Consider the following 13,892-nt stretch of genomic DNA (forward strand, 5'->3'; position numbering starts at 1 on the left):
ACAGCGAGTCGTTAAGATCTGGAATGCACTGCCTGAAAGAGTGGTGGAAGCAGACTCAATCTTACCATTCAAGAGTGAGCTGGATAAGTATCTGAAGGAAAAAATTTGCAGGGCTACGGGGAAAGGGCAGGGGAGTGGGACTAGCTGAGAGTTGGCACGGACTCGACGGGCCGAATGGTCTTCTTCCGTGCTGTAACCGTTCTTTATGATTATGTAATGTGTGTTCTATCCAATGTTATTGATACTTCAAAATGCATTTTTTGTTCTAGCCGATGTTATTGATACTTCAAAATGCAAGTTCGAAATACAGTTGGAACCTTGAACACACCGTAGGTGTACGGCGCACCAATCGGGAAGCGGGATGTGCGTGTGTGGTGGTTACGGGAACAAGCAGCGAGTTGATAGGCTGCAGCTCGGGCGCGCTGCTTCATGTGGACAATATGGTTGCTCGCAGCTGGCTTTTCGGATTTTAACCGTACGTGAGTATTGGAATGAGAGCCTTGCGGACTTTTAATTGCCCATGGTGATGGGTTCAGTTGGTTATCTGAACGGGTTGCGTTATATGCACAAGAAAAGTCTGTTTGAAGGCAGACGCGCAACTTCTTGACTTGTTTTTATAAACAGAATGACTTTCTATCTCTTTTTTGTGTGATTGCAAAAGCCTGTTTCTCTGTACATTGCAAATTTTCGACTTTTAAAAAAATTATTTTTTATTGAAGTGACACAGAACTAAAAATTGCGTACAGATAAAACGCACGCCAGACGTACCGATCTTGTATATGACAGTAATTTATGTCATCAGTTTTGCAGTTACTGTTTCATTAGTATTTGAGAGTAGAATCTCTGAGTTCGCATACAATGAAATACAATGATTTCAATAGATGAAAAATCATCGGTCGGCAGTGGGCCCATGACTGTCTGATACACACTCACTGTATGTTAGGTATCCCGCCACATGCATGGATTCAGAAAGTCTACCCTTTGATCTTTCCTTCTGAATGAATGCATTGACTGCAGTTTGTGGAAGCTGAATAGGATTACATTGACATTCATAAGTTTACATTATTGGCTAAGGCGTTGTAAATGTAATAGGATAGGACAGGTGTGCTCTTTGAACTTAATACCATGCTCTCTTTGAGACATTCACAGCCCTGAAGACAACCACAAACTGAAGAGATCACAGTTCGGTTTGTTGTGCAATTGTGGCTATTCATGGTCTATAGTACAATGCATATCTAGCAGTGACAGGTACTTATTTAAAGGCATCTTCTTAAAATATATAATTACCTTTGCTGTAGTGAATTTATCATATCGTGTTACATCCCTGAGAAAACACGTCCATATTTATGTATCTTTATTACACTTTAATGTTTGAGTGTCATTTTAATTACACAGTTCTAATTTATGCTTTACTGCAATAATGGTGTTTTAAAATCGTTTATGCATACTAGACACTTCATCTAGAGTCTTTTGTTTCTTAACTTATCCCATTACCATCTCTTTTTGCCTTGCGCCATCATCCCTTTTGTTTCTTAATCTCTCCTGCCTTCCATCCTATCATAGACCTTCCTGTTTATTCCCCCCCTCCTCCCCCACCCCCCATTCTCCACACCCCCGTCTCTCGCACCCCCTCGTCCCACCGTAGCCCTGCTAATTTTTTTCCTTCAGCTACTTTCCCTTTTGAAAGCCACGACCTGCTTCCACCACCCTTTCAGGCAGTGCATTCCAGATCTTAACCACTTGCTGCATAAAAAAGTTTTTCCTCATGTGGCCTTTGGTTCTTCTGCCAATCACCTTAAATCTGTTTTTAATGGTTCTCGACCCTTCCGCCAATTAGAACAGTTTCTCTCTATCTACCCTGTCTAGACCTCTATCACATTCTCTCAACCTAAGGAGAACAACCCCAGCTTCTCCAGTCTATCCACGTAATTGAAGTCCCTCATCCTATGAACCATTCTTGTAAATCTTTCTGCACCTTCTCTAAGGTCTTCACATCCTTCCTAAAGTGCGGTGCCTGGGATTGGACACAATACTCCAGTTGAGGCCGAACCAGTGTTTTTCAAAGGTTGATCATAACTTCCTTGCTTTTGTACTCTATGCCTCTGTTTATGACGCCCAAGATCCCATATGCTTTTTCAACTGCTTTCTCAATCTGCCCTGCCACCTTCAATGATTTGTCCACATATACACCCAGGTCTCTCTGTTCATGCACCTCCTTTAGAATTGTACCCTTTAGTTTATATTGCCTCTCCTCGTTCTTCCTACCAGAATGTATCACTTCGCACTTTTCTGCGTTAAATTTCATCTGCCACGTGCCCGCCCATTCCACCAGCCTGTCTATGTCCTCTTGATGTCTATCACTATCCACCTCACTGTTCACTATTCTTCCAAGTTTTGTGTCATCTGCAAATTTTGAATTTGTGCCCTGTAAACCCAAGCCCAAGTCATCATTAATATATATCAAGAAAAGCAGTGGTCCTAGTACCAAACCCTGGGGAACCCCACTGTGTACCTTCCTCCAGTCCAATTAACAACCATTCACCACTACTCTGTTTCCTGCCACTTAGCCTGTTCCTGGGACTAGGGACAGGGTCACTGGCAAGGCTTGGAAGCTAAGCAGAGCCAGGCCTGGTTAGTACCTGGAGGGGTGACCATCAGGGAAGACCAGGTGCAGAAGGTCACGGAAGGAGCCCCGAGGAGGGGCGGTTGGTGAGAAGGTCACGGAAGGAGCCACGGGAGGAGCGGCTGGTGAGCAGGCCCGGGCAGTGGGCTGAAGATTGTCGGACAGGAGGAATGGTGGAAATGGAATGGCGGCGCGCACCGACGCAGTGGCTTTGCTTCTCCCAGTCATGGGAGCTTGCAAGATCACATTTCGTTGTTCATGTACTTGTGCAATGACAAAGTTTTATTATTATTATTATTATTATTTCGTATCGATGCTGCCACTGTCCCTTTTATTCCATGAACTTCAACTTTGCTGGCAAGCCTATTATGTGGCACTTTCTTAAACGCCTTTTGGAAGTGCATGTACACCACATCAACTGCATTGCCCTCTTCAACCCTCTGTTACCTCATCAAAAAACTGAATCAAATTAGTTAAACACAATTTGCCGTTAACAAATCTATGCTGGCTTTCCTTAATTAATCCACACTTGTCCAAGTGACTGTTAATTTTGTCCCGGATTATCGTTTCTAAAAGCTTCCCCACTACCGAGGTTAAACTGACTAGCCTGTAGTTGCTGGGTTTATCTTTACACCCTTTTTTGAACAAGGGTGTAACATTTGCAATTCTCCAGTCCTCTGGCACCAGCCCCATATCCAAGGAGAATTGGAAGAGTATGGTCAGTACCTCCATGGTTTCCACCTTTACTTCCCTCCGCATCCTAGGATGCATCCCATCTGGTCCTGGTGACTTATTTACTTTCTAGTACCACCTCTTATCAATTTTTATCTCAACTGCCTCCTCTTTCACTATGACCATGGCAGCAACATCTTCCTTGGTAAAGACAGATGCAAAATACTCCAGGGTTACGGGGATCGGGTGGGATATGTGTCGGTGCAGGCTCGATGGGCCGAAATGGCCTCTATCTGCACTGTGGGGTTTCTGTGATTCTGTGATCTGCAGATTTTTGCCTTTTTGTCTTCCTGACTTGTTAGCCATGACCCTTTTGAGTGGTATGAGGACAGTGAATTCACAACTACACAGTGTTTTCCCCTTTTAAACACTGTGATGTTGTAACAAGTAGTGTGAAAAAGCTTTGAAATTGAGCTCGGGTTAGCTTCTCAAATATTGAGGGTAAATAATGTGCATTGCATGAGCAAGTTGAAAAGGTTATTGGCACCAACAGTTTTCTGAAATGGTTTTTGCTAAGTTCCATGTCTTGTTTAATTTATAATTAAACTGCAAAGAGAGAGAGAGGAATATGGTCTCCAGCATCATGGATCCTCCATATTTAAAGCAGTGTTTTTTCTTGCATCAAAACTAATTGTGGTAATTTGTTTTATTAAATTGTTTTCCACCTTGCTTAGTTATATCTTGGGCAAGTATGCTTATCATATCAACTGTTTACTTGCTAAAATTGTTACACTTTTGAATGATTGTTAAATTATCAAAATCTTTAAAATTAGAATCCTGGTCTCAATTGAGCCTTTAATTTGAGTTTCTTCTCCAGCCACCCTGCTGGAAGTTAATCAATCTAACGTGTGATCCATGGCTAATTTCCCCCCTCTATCTGAAGAGCACAAGCCAATTGTGGCATCCCAACTGCTGCATTGCAGAGATCGGCAAGCTCAGCACAGAGTAGGGATCTTCCTGTTCTGTATGACACATTGGGTAAGTTCACTTGAGCCATCCGTGGAGCCCACTTTCCCCTTTTTAGTTTTCCTTGCACCTCACGCCAGATTTTAGTTGAAAGAATGTGCAGGTAATTTGTTTCCAGGTTGTTGCCAATACTCCTCTGCAGCCAGCTCCTAGAAGGTATGTGAAAACTTTCTCCTCCTTCCTCCCATTCCTGTAGGAAGATGCAGCCAACCTTTTCTCAGTATCTCTCGACAGATCAAGAAGCTGCCAAGTGCAAAATTGAAGACATGAACCTGTGTTCTATGTAACAAATATTTTTTTGACTTGGGTAAGTTGTGAATATTGATCAAGTGAACGGAACATTGAAGTGCATTGTGTTTTGTTAGATACCGATGTAGCTAGAGAAGGCTCGGGAGACATTATTTAAGTATTTAAGATTCCTAAGGGAATAGATAATTCAATCCCTGATATGTTCAAGATTGTCACAAACTTTAGATGCAAGGACATGGGCTTAAGTTTAGAAGAGTAAATGTGCACGGTGTTTAGATTTAACTATTTTACGCAGGGCCTCGCGCCTCCCTATCTGTATAACCTCCTTCAACCCTCCGAGATATCTGCGCTCTTCCAATTCTGCCCTCTTGCGCATCCCCGATTGTAATCGCTCCACCATTGGCGGCCGTGCTTTCAGCTGCCAAGTCCCTAAGCTCTGGACTTCCCTCCCTTTACCTCTACGCCGCTCTACCCTTCTCTCCGCTTCCTCCTTTTAAGGTGCTCCTTAAAATCTACCTCTTTGACCAAGCTTTTGGTCATATGTTCTAATATCTCCATGTGGCTCGGTGTCAATTTTGTTTAGTAACAATCTTGTTAAGCGTCTTATAATTGCCCATGTTGTACAAATATTACTGATTCTTTTTCTGGATTGAGTAATATTTGTCAGGAATGTGTTCTATTTTGTGGATTAGGACAGTCTTCTCTGTAGATGTCTGCTTTTTGCTGTGGAGTGGGATGAGGATGTCTTCTTTTGACAAACAAGAAAAGTGGTAATTGGAGGATGAGTACTGTTCATAAATGTTTTGATACCTATTGGCTGTTCTGTCTTGCAGGGTTAAATGTTGGAACAATGTCCTCAAACTCTCTCTTTGTGAACTCGGCAAAGAAACGAAACAGCTCTATTATTTATAGTGTGGAAAAGTTAGCGCCAGAAAATCCAGTTTCAACCTTTTCGGGGTTATCAAACCGAGGAAAGAAGAGCGTAAGCCATGACTCTGAAGGATTTCCACCGAACAAGCGTCACAAAGGAGAACAAGCAAAAGGCACAAGAGCAAATGAAGATCCTTTTGGAGATAATGAAGACTTCACTGCTGATGATTTGGAGGAACTCGATATTCTAGCCTCGCAGGTTTTCATTCAGGATGTGAAGCCTGTGAACAATGCTGTGAAAGCATCAGTGAGCAATGTGAAGAACAGAGAATCATCAGTGCTGAAAAATGACGCAAATACAGAAGTTGCTGCTTTGACCACCGGACGATTAAACAATGAAAACGCAGTAAAGGAACTTCAGGGTAATGTAAATGGTTTTTAATTCTAGCATTTGTAATATTGAATTTAAAGCTGATCGTTGATAAAAGTTTGTAAAAACATTTTTTCCTCTGGTTTTTCTCCTCTCTTGCTTGCTCTGTTACAGTTACTTGGGCACCAGTTCCAACTGTGCATTATTTACATGTGAGCTTTCACAGTTTGTCGTGGAAAGCCATTTGATGGGGGGTGGGGGCTGCTGCTATCATAGCCGAAATCCAACATTCACGCACATATTCTCCAGTGTCTGATTTTCGCATTGTTAACTCAGAGGTGCTGAGGCTAACTTTTGTGGCCCTATTGGTATCCCAGCTGAGGTAACTAATCCTAGCAAGGACCAGGGATTGAACCTGGGACCTTCATGATCCATATGGCCCAGCTAATCTCTGCATAAACTTGTTCCTGTTAATTTATAAAATAAGTTCATTTAAGTGGAAACTATAATCTGTTTTTAAAAAAAAAAAAAAAAAAATTAAAGTTGCTCTCTCTGATCATGAAATAAGTAACATGCAATAACTTGAGTGGAGCATAAAAGCTGGCATGGACTGGTTGGACCGAATGGCCTGTTTCTGTGCTAAATATCCTATGTAATCCAATAACCTTTCAAGTGGTGCTACTTTTTCCACGCACCTGTATAGAGTCCTGATGAGACATGACAATGTATGTTTATGTAGCTCACCTCCTAGAAAAACATTTTGGAGCACTTTACAAGGAAGAGAAATGGACACCAAAAGGATATGAAAGAGCATGCAGGGAGGAGACCAAAGCCATATTTTAAGAGAAAGGCTTTTTGAATGCAGGGAGAGAGGTAACTGGGCATTGTGGTTTGGAAAGAGAATTCCAAAAGGCAGCGGTTTATTGGCTGAAAGATTGGCCACCCATGGTGTTGTGGGGAGAAGCAGTAATTCAGAGTTCGAAGAATGGAGGATGCATAGCCGGAGATGTCTCCCAGATAGGGTGAAGCAAGGTAGTGGAGGGATTTGAAAACTAGATTGGTGATCCTGAAATCAGTTCAATGGGGCATATGAATGAGGTGATGAAGGCATGGATCAGGGTCTCAGCAGCAGTAGGTGAAAGGTCAGGAAATCAGGTGAAAGAAGGCAATCGAGGGTAGATTGGATGTGGAGTAGAAAGATTAGTTTAGGTTTGAGATTGTGCACCACTGGGTACACCCTGAACAAGCAGCGAAGGGGAACGATGAATTCTGAACCACAGGTATGTAGTTGCTGATGGAAACTGAATGAGATGGCTTAAGGTTTGTTGAGCAATGTTCAACTCATCCCGGTCTTGATGTTGGCCTGGCAATCTGATCGTATACTAACAGTCTTGTAAATGGCAATGTTAGGGAAGTAGAGTTGGATGTCATCGGCAGGGCTGCTGTTCTACGGTGACCAAATAAATCAAATTCCATTTTTATTATGTGGGATTCCAGGATTTTACCAATATTTTTGGAATTGCATTGCACAACTTGCCTATTTATAATTAGGGCCACTTTTCTTTTTATGGTGAACTGAATAAGTACATTACTTCTCATGATTTTTACCAGTACCTGTGGATTGTATTGCAGGATTCTGTCCATTTTGTGTGAAAACTGCAAATCAGTGGCCATGGTCATTGGTGTGCATGTGGAACTCCCGCTGGCACAATTCACTTCTCTGAAACCGATACAACCAGTCACAGCCTACAGCTGCAATATGGCAGGTGCCAATTGATGTGGGTGTCATATAGTAAACTGGGTCAGAGGGTTAAAGAAAGACGTGTAAGTTGCAAGATTTGGTGAACAGGTGCTGCATACTGGGTTCATATCTAGAGGATGTGGGGTAAATAGTAACAATGAAAGAGTTGGAGAGGAAATGATTTACAGTTACAGGCAAAGTATGAGAGCGAGAGAAAGGGTAAACTTCGAAATGTGTTCAAGAGGGGGAAGAGAGAAACAAAATTAAAGGAGTTACATGGGTTGGAAAGGGAAAAGAGGAAGAGACAAACTAGAGAAAATTTTGGCAGATTGTGGGAAAGCGCAATGGGAAAATAACGTGGAGCGGTGCAAATATGTGGGATTAGAGAGGTGGGGAGAGTTGTGGTTGAGAAAGAAATGGAGAAAGAGACACATTTTTGGGTTGTATGAAAGACAGGAGGAGACTGGAGTGCGAGATGGAAAGTACTATATATGTGTGTGTTGTTCACACACAGCAGAAAAATATATAAAGGTTATAGTGTGGTTATGCTGAAGGGATAATTACAAGTCCTAGCCCTTTTTCGGGCTACCCCAGATCAGGCGTATTCCCCAGACGTTCACCTTCAACTAAAGTTAGAGATAGCCGAATTCTATAAGATGCTTAAATGGGTCTAAAGGTTCAGTCTATCTCTCCCTAAAGGAAAGGAACGACTGAAGATGTTACCGTCCTCCAGATAGCACTTTTAATAAGTTTAACTAGACTGTAACCTTCCAGATATTATGAGGGTCTGGAATACCCCCCAGAATTCTGCAACTCCTTACAAAAGAGTGTACAGAAATTGAGTTTGCGAGATTGATACAGAAATACTACTTGAGACAATTCTAAAAATATATAGATTTATTTAAGAGCCAACGTACAGTTAACAGCTGTTGATTCAATCGCAACTTTTACAGTTCAAAATACAATTAGCTTACACAATCTTATTCTCAGAGATCCTTATTCTCAAATCTTAACTTTGTTACATTACCACTCTTCCACTTATTCTTAATCCAGAATATCCACCAAAATCAAATACCTTGATTATCTGAGACTCAAAGTTAAAAACTTAGAGCGTGCCTGTGAAGTTGAGAAACGCTTGCCCTTCCAGCGACTTCTGATTTTCCATTTGAAAAGGTCTATTTTTATATCCATTTTGCAGTAGTAAATCCTTTGAAGTTTTCTGCTGATGTAAGCTAATTATCTTTATTCATTCTTTGTGTTGACTTCTTTCTATTCTTACTGCCATTTCAGCTGCCAACTCTCAGACTTCTGTCTCTACCTTAGGTGTTCAATAGTTATCATAAAAAACGGTTGTAACTTTGATGTCATTCTTATCGAAGGTTTTCCATTCAATTCTTAATATTGGCTTAACTGTTTATTAGCAGACGTTGTGACTCCGTGGTGTTCCAAGTTCAATACAAAAGCTATGTGATTGCTTGGTGCATCTATTGAAGTCATATCTTCAAAGTGTTCTGTTGGTATCACCTTTACTACATGTAAATTAAAGATACTTCAACTAGGGTGGTTGTTTTCCTAGCCATCGTAGTTGGTTATATTAACAGACTTCGGGACTCCATATTTCAAGCTTAACATAAAAACTATTTGACCAGCAAGTGTTTCTTTTACTTGATGTCATCTTTTCAAAGGCACATGCCTCTTTTAATATTCTGTGTTCCTGTTTGAAGTGTTAGTTTTTAACACTTTACTTGGGTCATTCCATTGTGTTTCTCCCAAACTCCAGACCTTCTGGAAGCGCCAAACTGCTATTTCAATAGGGCCATTGTTTTAGCATCAACAATCAATTCCCATTTCAAAAGCCTGTGTGGTTTTTACAGCTTGTGTTATCAAACCATCCCATCTCAGAAGCCTGTTTTGACATAGCTTGTGTTGCCGAGGCTTTAGATTTTTAAACCCAATATATCATGTATTAATAATGTCAGAAATCTGTTCATATTATGATGTGTCTCTTGGAATATGGCTTATTCTGTCACCATGCAGGGTTGGGGGTGAGCACCTTGACTTTACAAATTCCAATTTAACCACCACATGAATTTCCTGTTCCTTTTCTTTCACAGGGAATGGTCTCATTCAAAGTAAAGATACCGATTCATTTGGATTTGAGGTTCTTCAAGAACAACACGACAAGCTGAGACAACAGGTGCTGTAGATATTTTTTTCTAATAAAATGGATGCTACTGAACCAAGCTGACAATTACTACTGTTGACTTCCAGTCTTTGCATGCCATTTGCTTGTTGACCACCTATCTTAATGGACTTCTTGTCAGGATCTTTCCGCTCGCACTTGAGCAGTTCCTGTTTATATTCATATTGTACATCCTGCGATCTGTTAGTATCAGAGCTGTATTTGTATTGATTGAGTCTATTTAGTAACTGAAAGCATCCATGCTGTATTACTTTGTGGCACAGCTAATGTGTTGGAATGTTACAAATATTTAGTGGTTGTTGTAAGTTCTGTGATCCTGAGGCTGTGCCAAATAGATTTGACATGGTCTGCAGACAGGCTGTCCAGATGTTTTGCAATTTTTAGATTTGTTTGAAACTTTGTGCACTTTCATGGATTCGTTGTTATCTCTGGATTAGCATTCCACATTGCAGCCTGAGGCTTTCCCATCTTTATAGTGCTGTCATTGTATTCAAGCACATTGTATCCTGCTGTGAGCTAAGCACAATTATAGAAGGTTTTTGGTTGTTAGTTACTAACAAAGCTTTACTTGCTGTTAGTTACTAACAAAGCTTTACTTGCTGTTAGTTACTAACAAAGCTTTACTTGTGCTGTTTTCCCCCAGGAGGCACTTCTTTATTTTGGTAGAGAGCAAAAGAACTTTTAATGTACCATTTATAATTTGGAAAAAAATAAGCAATAGTTGGTTGGTCTTGGGTTTCCAATAACGGGAAGGATTTTTCTCAGTGATGAGACACCAAAAAGAAAAGCCTGTATCTAATTTTTTATGGATGTTGAGAGAAACATTGTAAAATATGCTTTGATGCTAGATTATGTTTGGAGGTCTTGTTTCTGAATTTAATAACTTTAAAACTATTCAATGAGTCATTACACAGTTGCTCATGGGACTTGAATCTTGCTTTTTCTTGAACTTTAGTATAATCTGATTTTTTTTTTAAATCAAGGTGCCTGCTGATGCCCATTCCATTACCCAATTGTTTTCTATCAAATACATGTTTCTTTTGAAACTAAGAGGGGTATGATCAAAAATGATACACCATGTCTCTTTCATTTTCTTGTAAGTGCAGCAACTTTGCAATAGTTTAAATTTTGGCTATTTAATGCAGCTGACAATTGATTTTATATAATTAAAAACTCTTGTTTTGTCTGTGAATCTTAAGATTGCCAGTACTCTTAAGTCTTTCTAAAATTTTGTTCGTGTTCTTTTTGATGCCTAGCTTATTTATTTGTTTGGCCCTCCAGACTGTATCGTGCAAGCGACCATATAATCTTCAGCTATCTGCTGGGAGATCCAGTTGACTGGCATGCTTGTTTATTTTCCCCTCAGACGTGTAGGGAAGCATCAAACCTTTGTCTGAACTCTTTCCTGGTGACTGAGGTTGAGAAGGGAAAAACTTGTATACCCTCTATTGGGGAATGAATGCATTGCCATCACAAATACTTTATTAAAAAAATAGTTGACTCGAATTCACAACCTCAGCATTTCCCCAGTTATATAAGTACTGCGTGCTGATCGATTTCCACCACTAAAGCCGTGCTAGACCTGCAATATACTCTTAATGTCTGTATGTTGTTCTTTCAACCATATGTTTGCCCCATTGAACTCTGCTGTACCTTCCCCAAAGAGACATTCCAGTTTCCCTGCCTGGTGAGCTGTTGACTTCTGCCTATGTAGGTATAATTGACCACTTTTTGAGATGTACAAGAGCTTCCAAGGTGACTGTTTTTGTAATGAGTGTTCCTGAGTAGACTGTGTTCTTTTCTGTGTCATCCCTGGTTAAAATGGTTCCATTCAATGTCGGCCAGTGGCTCAGTTGGTAGCACCCTCGCCTTTGAGTCAGAGAAGTCCCACTCCAGAGACTTGAGCACAAAAACATCTAGGGAGTGCTGCACTATTGGAGGAGTCGTCTTTCGGAGGAGACGTTAAACTGAGGCCCTGTCTGCGCTCTCAGGTGGTCGTAAAAGATCCCATGGCACTATTTCGAAGAAGAACGGGGGAGTTATCCCCGGTGTTCTGGCCAATATTTCTCCCCCAATCAACATAACCGGAACGGATTATCTGGTCATCACATTGCTGCTTGTGGGAGCTTGCTGTGCGCAAATTGGCTGCCGCGTTTCCTACATTGAAACAGTGACTGCACTCCAAAAAAAAAAAAAAAAAAAAAAGTCTTCATTGGCTGTAAAGTGCTTTGGGACGTCTGGTGGTCGTGAAAGGCGCTATATAAATGCGAATCTTTCTTGCATTCATTTTAAGTTAAGTTAAACGATAGTGCCTCATTTTATGGTTTTTAATAGATTATATGGATGCAAAAAATTAATAGACTTTACAGAATTCAAAACTAATGTATGTACCTGTGTTTGTAAGTTAAGATACTATATTTAGTCTCTTGGTGAACTTTTGAATTTGTAGCAAATTCTACTTGTTACGTTTCACATCCTAAATTTAGAATCCTGAAGATACTGAATACTTGTAAGTGACATATTAAATGTTAGAGTTTATTCATGCTAGTTCTCTCTGATTTTCTATATGCATTGAAACTGAGTTTTATTAATGCAGTTTAATGAAGTAAAAGAAGAACTACAGGTTAAAAATGGTGAAATCAAAATTTTGCGCGATTCTTTACGGCGTGTGGAATCTGAGTTTGACCAGCAGAAAAGACTGTATCTACTTGGTGAGAAGGAGAAAACAGAAGCACAAAACCAAAGAGAAAAGGAGCTCTCCAAAAAGGTACGACCAATAAGAACATAGAACAAGAAAGACCAGTTCCTATTTAAACTTATGATCTTTCATGTGCGAACCAAGACGGTGAATATCAGCAGACTATTTGACCACGGAGACCATCACAGTTGAGCCATAAGCTGTTCTCACCCTAACATCAACATATGCAACCTCCAGGATAGGTTACTGGATAGTAATTGGGATGGGACTCGTGCCTTTCCCCCCCTCCTCCCCAGCCCAGCTTAATTTTAATTCCCTTGCCCAGGAATCCCTGAAGCCAGTAATAACAGCACAACTGTAGTCCCTTCTTCAGATTAACGAACTCACCAGAGATGTTTTTTTTGCTACTTAATGTTAACAATGAATAGTTCTTGTCAAAAACCCATGTCAACGTGTTCCTTTTAAATTGATTCATTCCACATTGACTATCAGCTTACTCTTCTGTCCGAGTAAAATACATTTTTAGTTAACACTTGGTGCTTTTATGAACTTAAGGTACAGTCACTGCAGTCTGAACTACAGTTTAAAGAAGCAGAGATGAACGAGCTGCGTACAAAACTCAAAAACAGTGAAAGAATGACCAGGTCTGCAATCCCGAGTGTTGCTAAAATCAGGTATGTGAGAGGAGCGAAGTGTGTGTTCTAAATTTGGCTGTTCAAGCAGCATTTGATAAGCAAATTTGTATGATTTTAAATTTCCCCCTCTAGTATTTATAATTCTATTGCTTACTCGATAAAGAAATTAGCTGTCCATAATATATGCTCTAAACTTGCTTAGATAACATCCACACATCCTGTTCTGTGCAAAGCAATGGGGATTGAAATGGACAGTTAACCGGATTATACAATTTTTGCAGACTGGTTTGTCCAGTAAGAATGGCTATTAGAATGCTTTCTTTCCAAAAGCAAGAAAAAAATAGTTTTAGAAATATTATTTAAATCTGATTGTTAAGGAGTAAAAATTCTACAACATTTATTATCTGTGTAGAGTTTGGAAACCTTGATCCTTGCTCAAGAAATCCATTTGTATGAGACAGCTGTCGTTTTAGATCAGAAAAGCACCACTTGTTCTGTCTGGGCCTGAAACATGTCCATTTTGTTGTATTGGGGGTTGAACATGCATGTTCTAGCCAAAGACAAGTGAGTGGCATATAATGAGTGGCTGGCAATTTGCCTCCTTTCTTGTGGGGAAGTTTCCAGTTCTCTCCCATCAGCTTGGCCAGGACAAGCACCATAAAACATTTCTCTCTTTTTAAATGTAAAAATCAATTTCACTCATTCTCTTTTCTGATTCTTGCCTTTTTGTGTTTCTGTTACCTGGGATGAGACAATAAACATTGTGCACTGCAACAAAATGGCAATTGAGATTCTCGAACATAAT

The 13,892-nt window shown here is 40.3% G+C and overlaps 1 protein-coding gene across 1 annotated transcript in view; it reads left to right on the forward strand.

The window, feature by feature from the left end:
* The first annotated feature begins 261 nt into the window (after positions 1 to 261).
* The window catches only part of atrip (ATR interacting protein), a 50,341-nt gene continuing 36,710 nt past the window's right edge, over positions 262 to 13,892 (forward strand). The window contains exons 1-5 of the mRNA XM_086000001.1: positions 262 to 479; positions 5,404 to 5,862; positions 9,666 to 9,748; positions 12,351 to 12,521; positions 13,008 to 13,126. Coding sequence (XP_085856127.1) covers positions 362 to 479; positions 5,404 to 5,862; positions 9,666 to 9,748; positions 12,351 to 12,521; positions 13,008 to 13,126 — 950 coding nt within the window. The 5' untranslated portion in view covers positions 262 to 361. The remainder of the gene's footprint in view (positions 480 to 5,403; positions 5,863 to 9,665; positions 9,749 to 12,350; positions 12,522 to 13,007; positions 13,127 to 13,892) is intronic.

Source organism: Somniosus microcephalus, chromosome 11 (assembly GCF_052327205.1).
Source record: "Somniosus microcephalus isolate GS21.2 chromosome 11, FLI_Smic_1.0, whole genome shotgun sequence".
Lineage (NCBI taxonomy): Eukaryota > Metazoa > Chordata > Chondrichthyes > Squaliformes > Somniosidae > Somniosus > Somniosus microcephalus.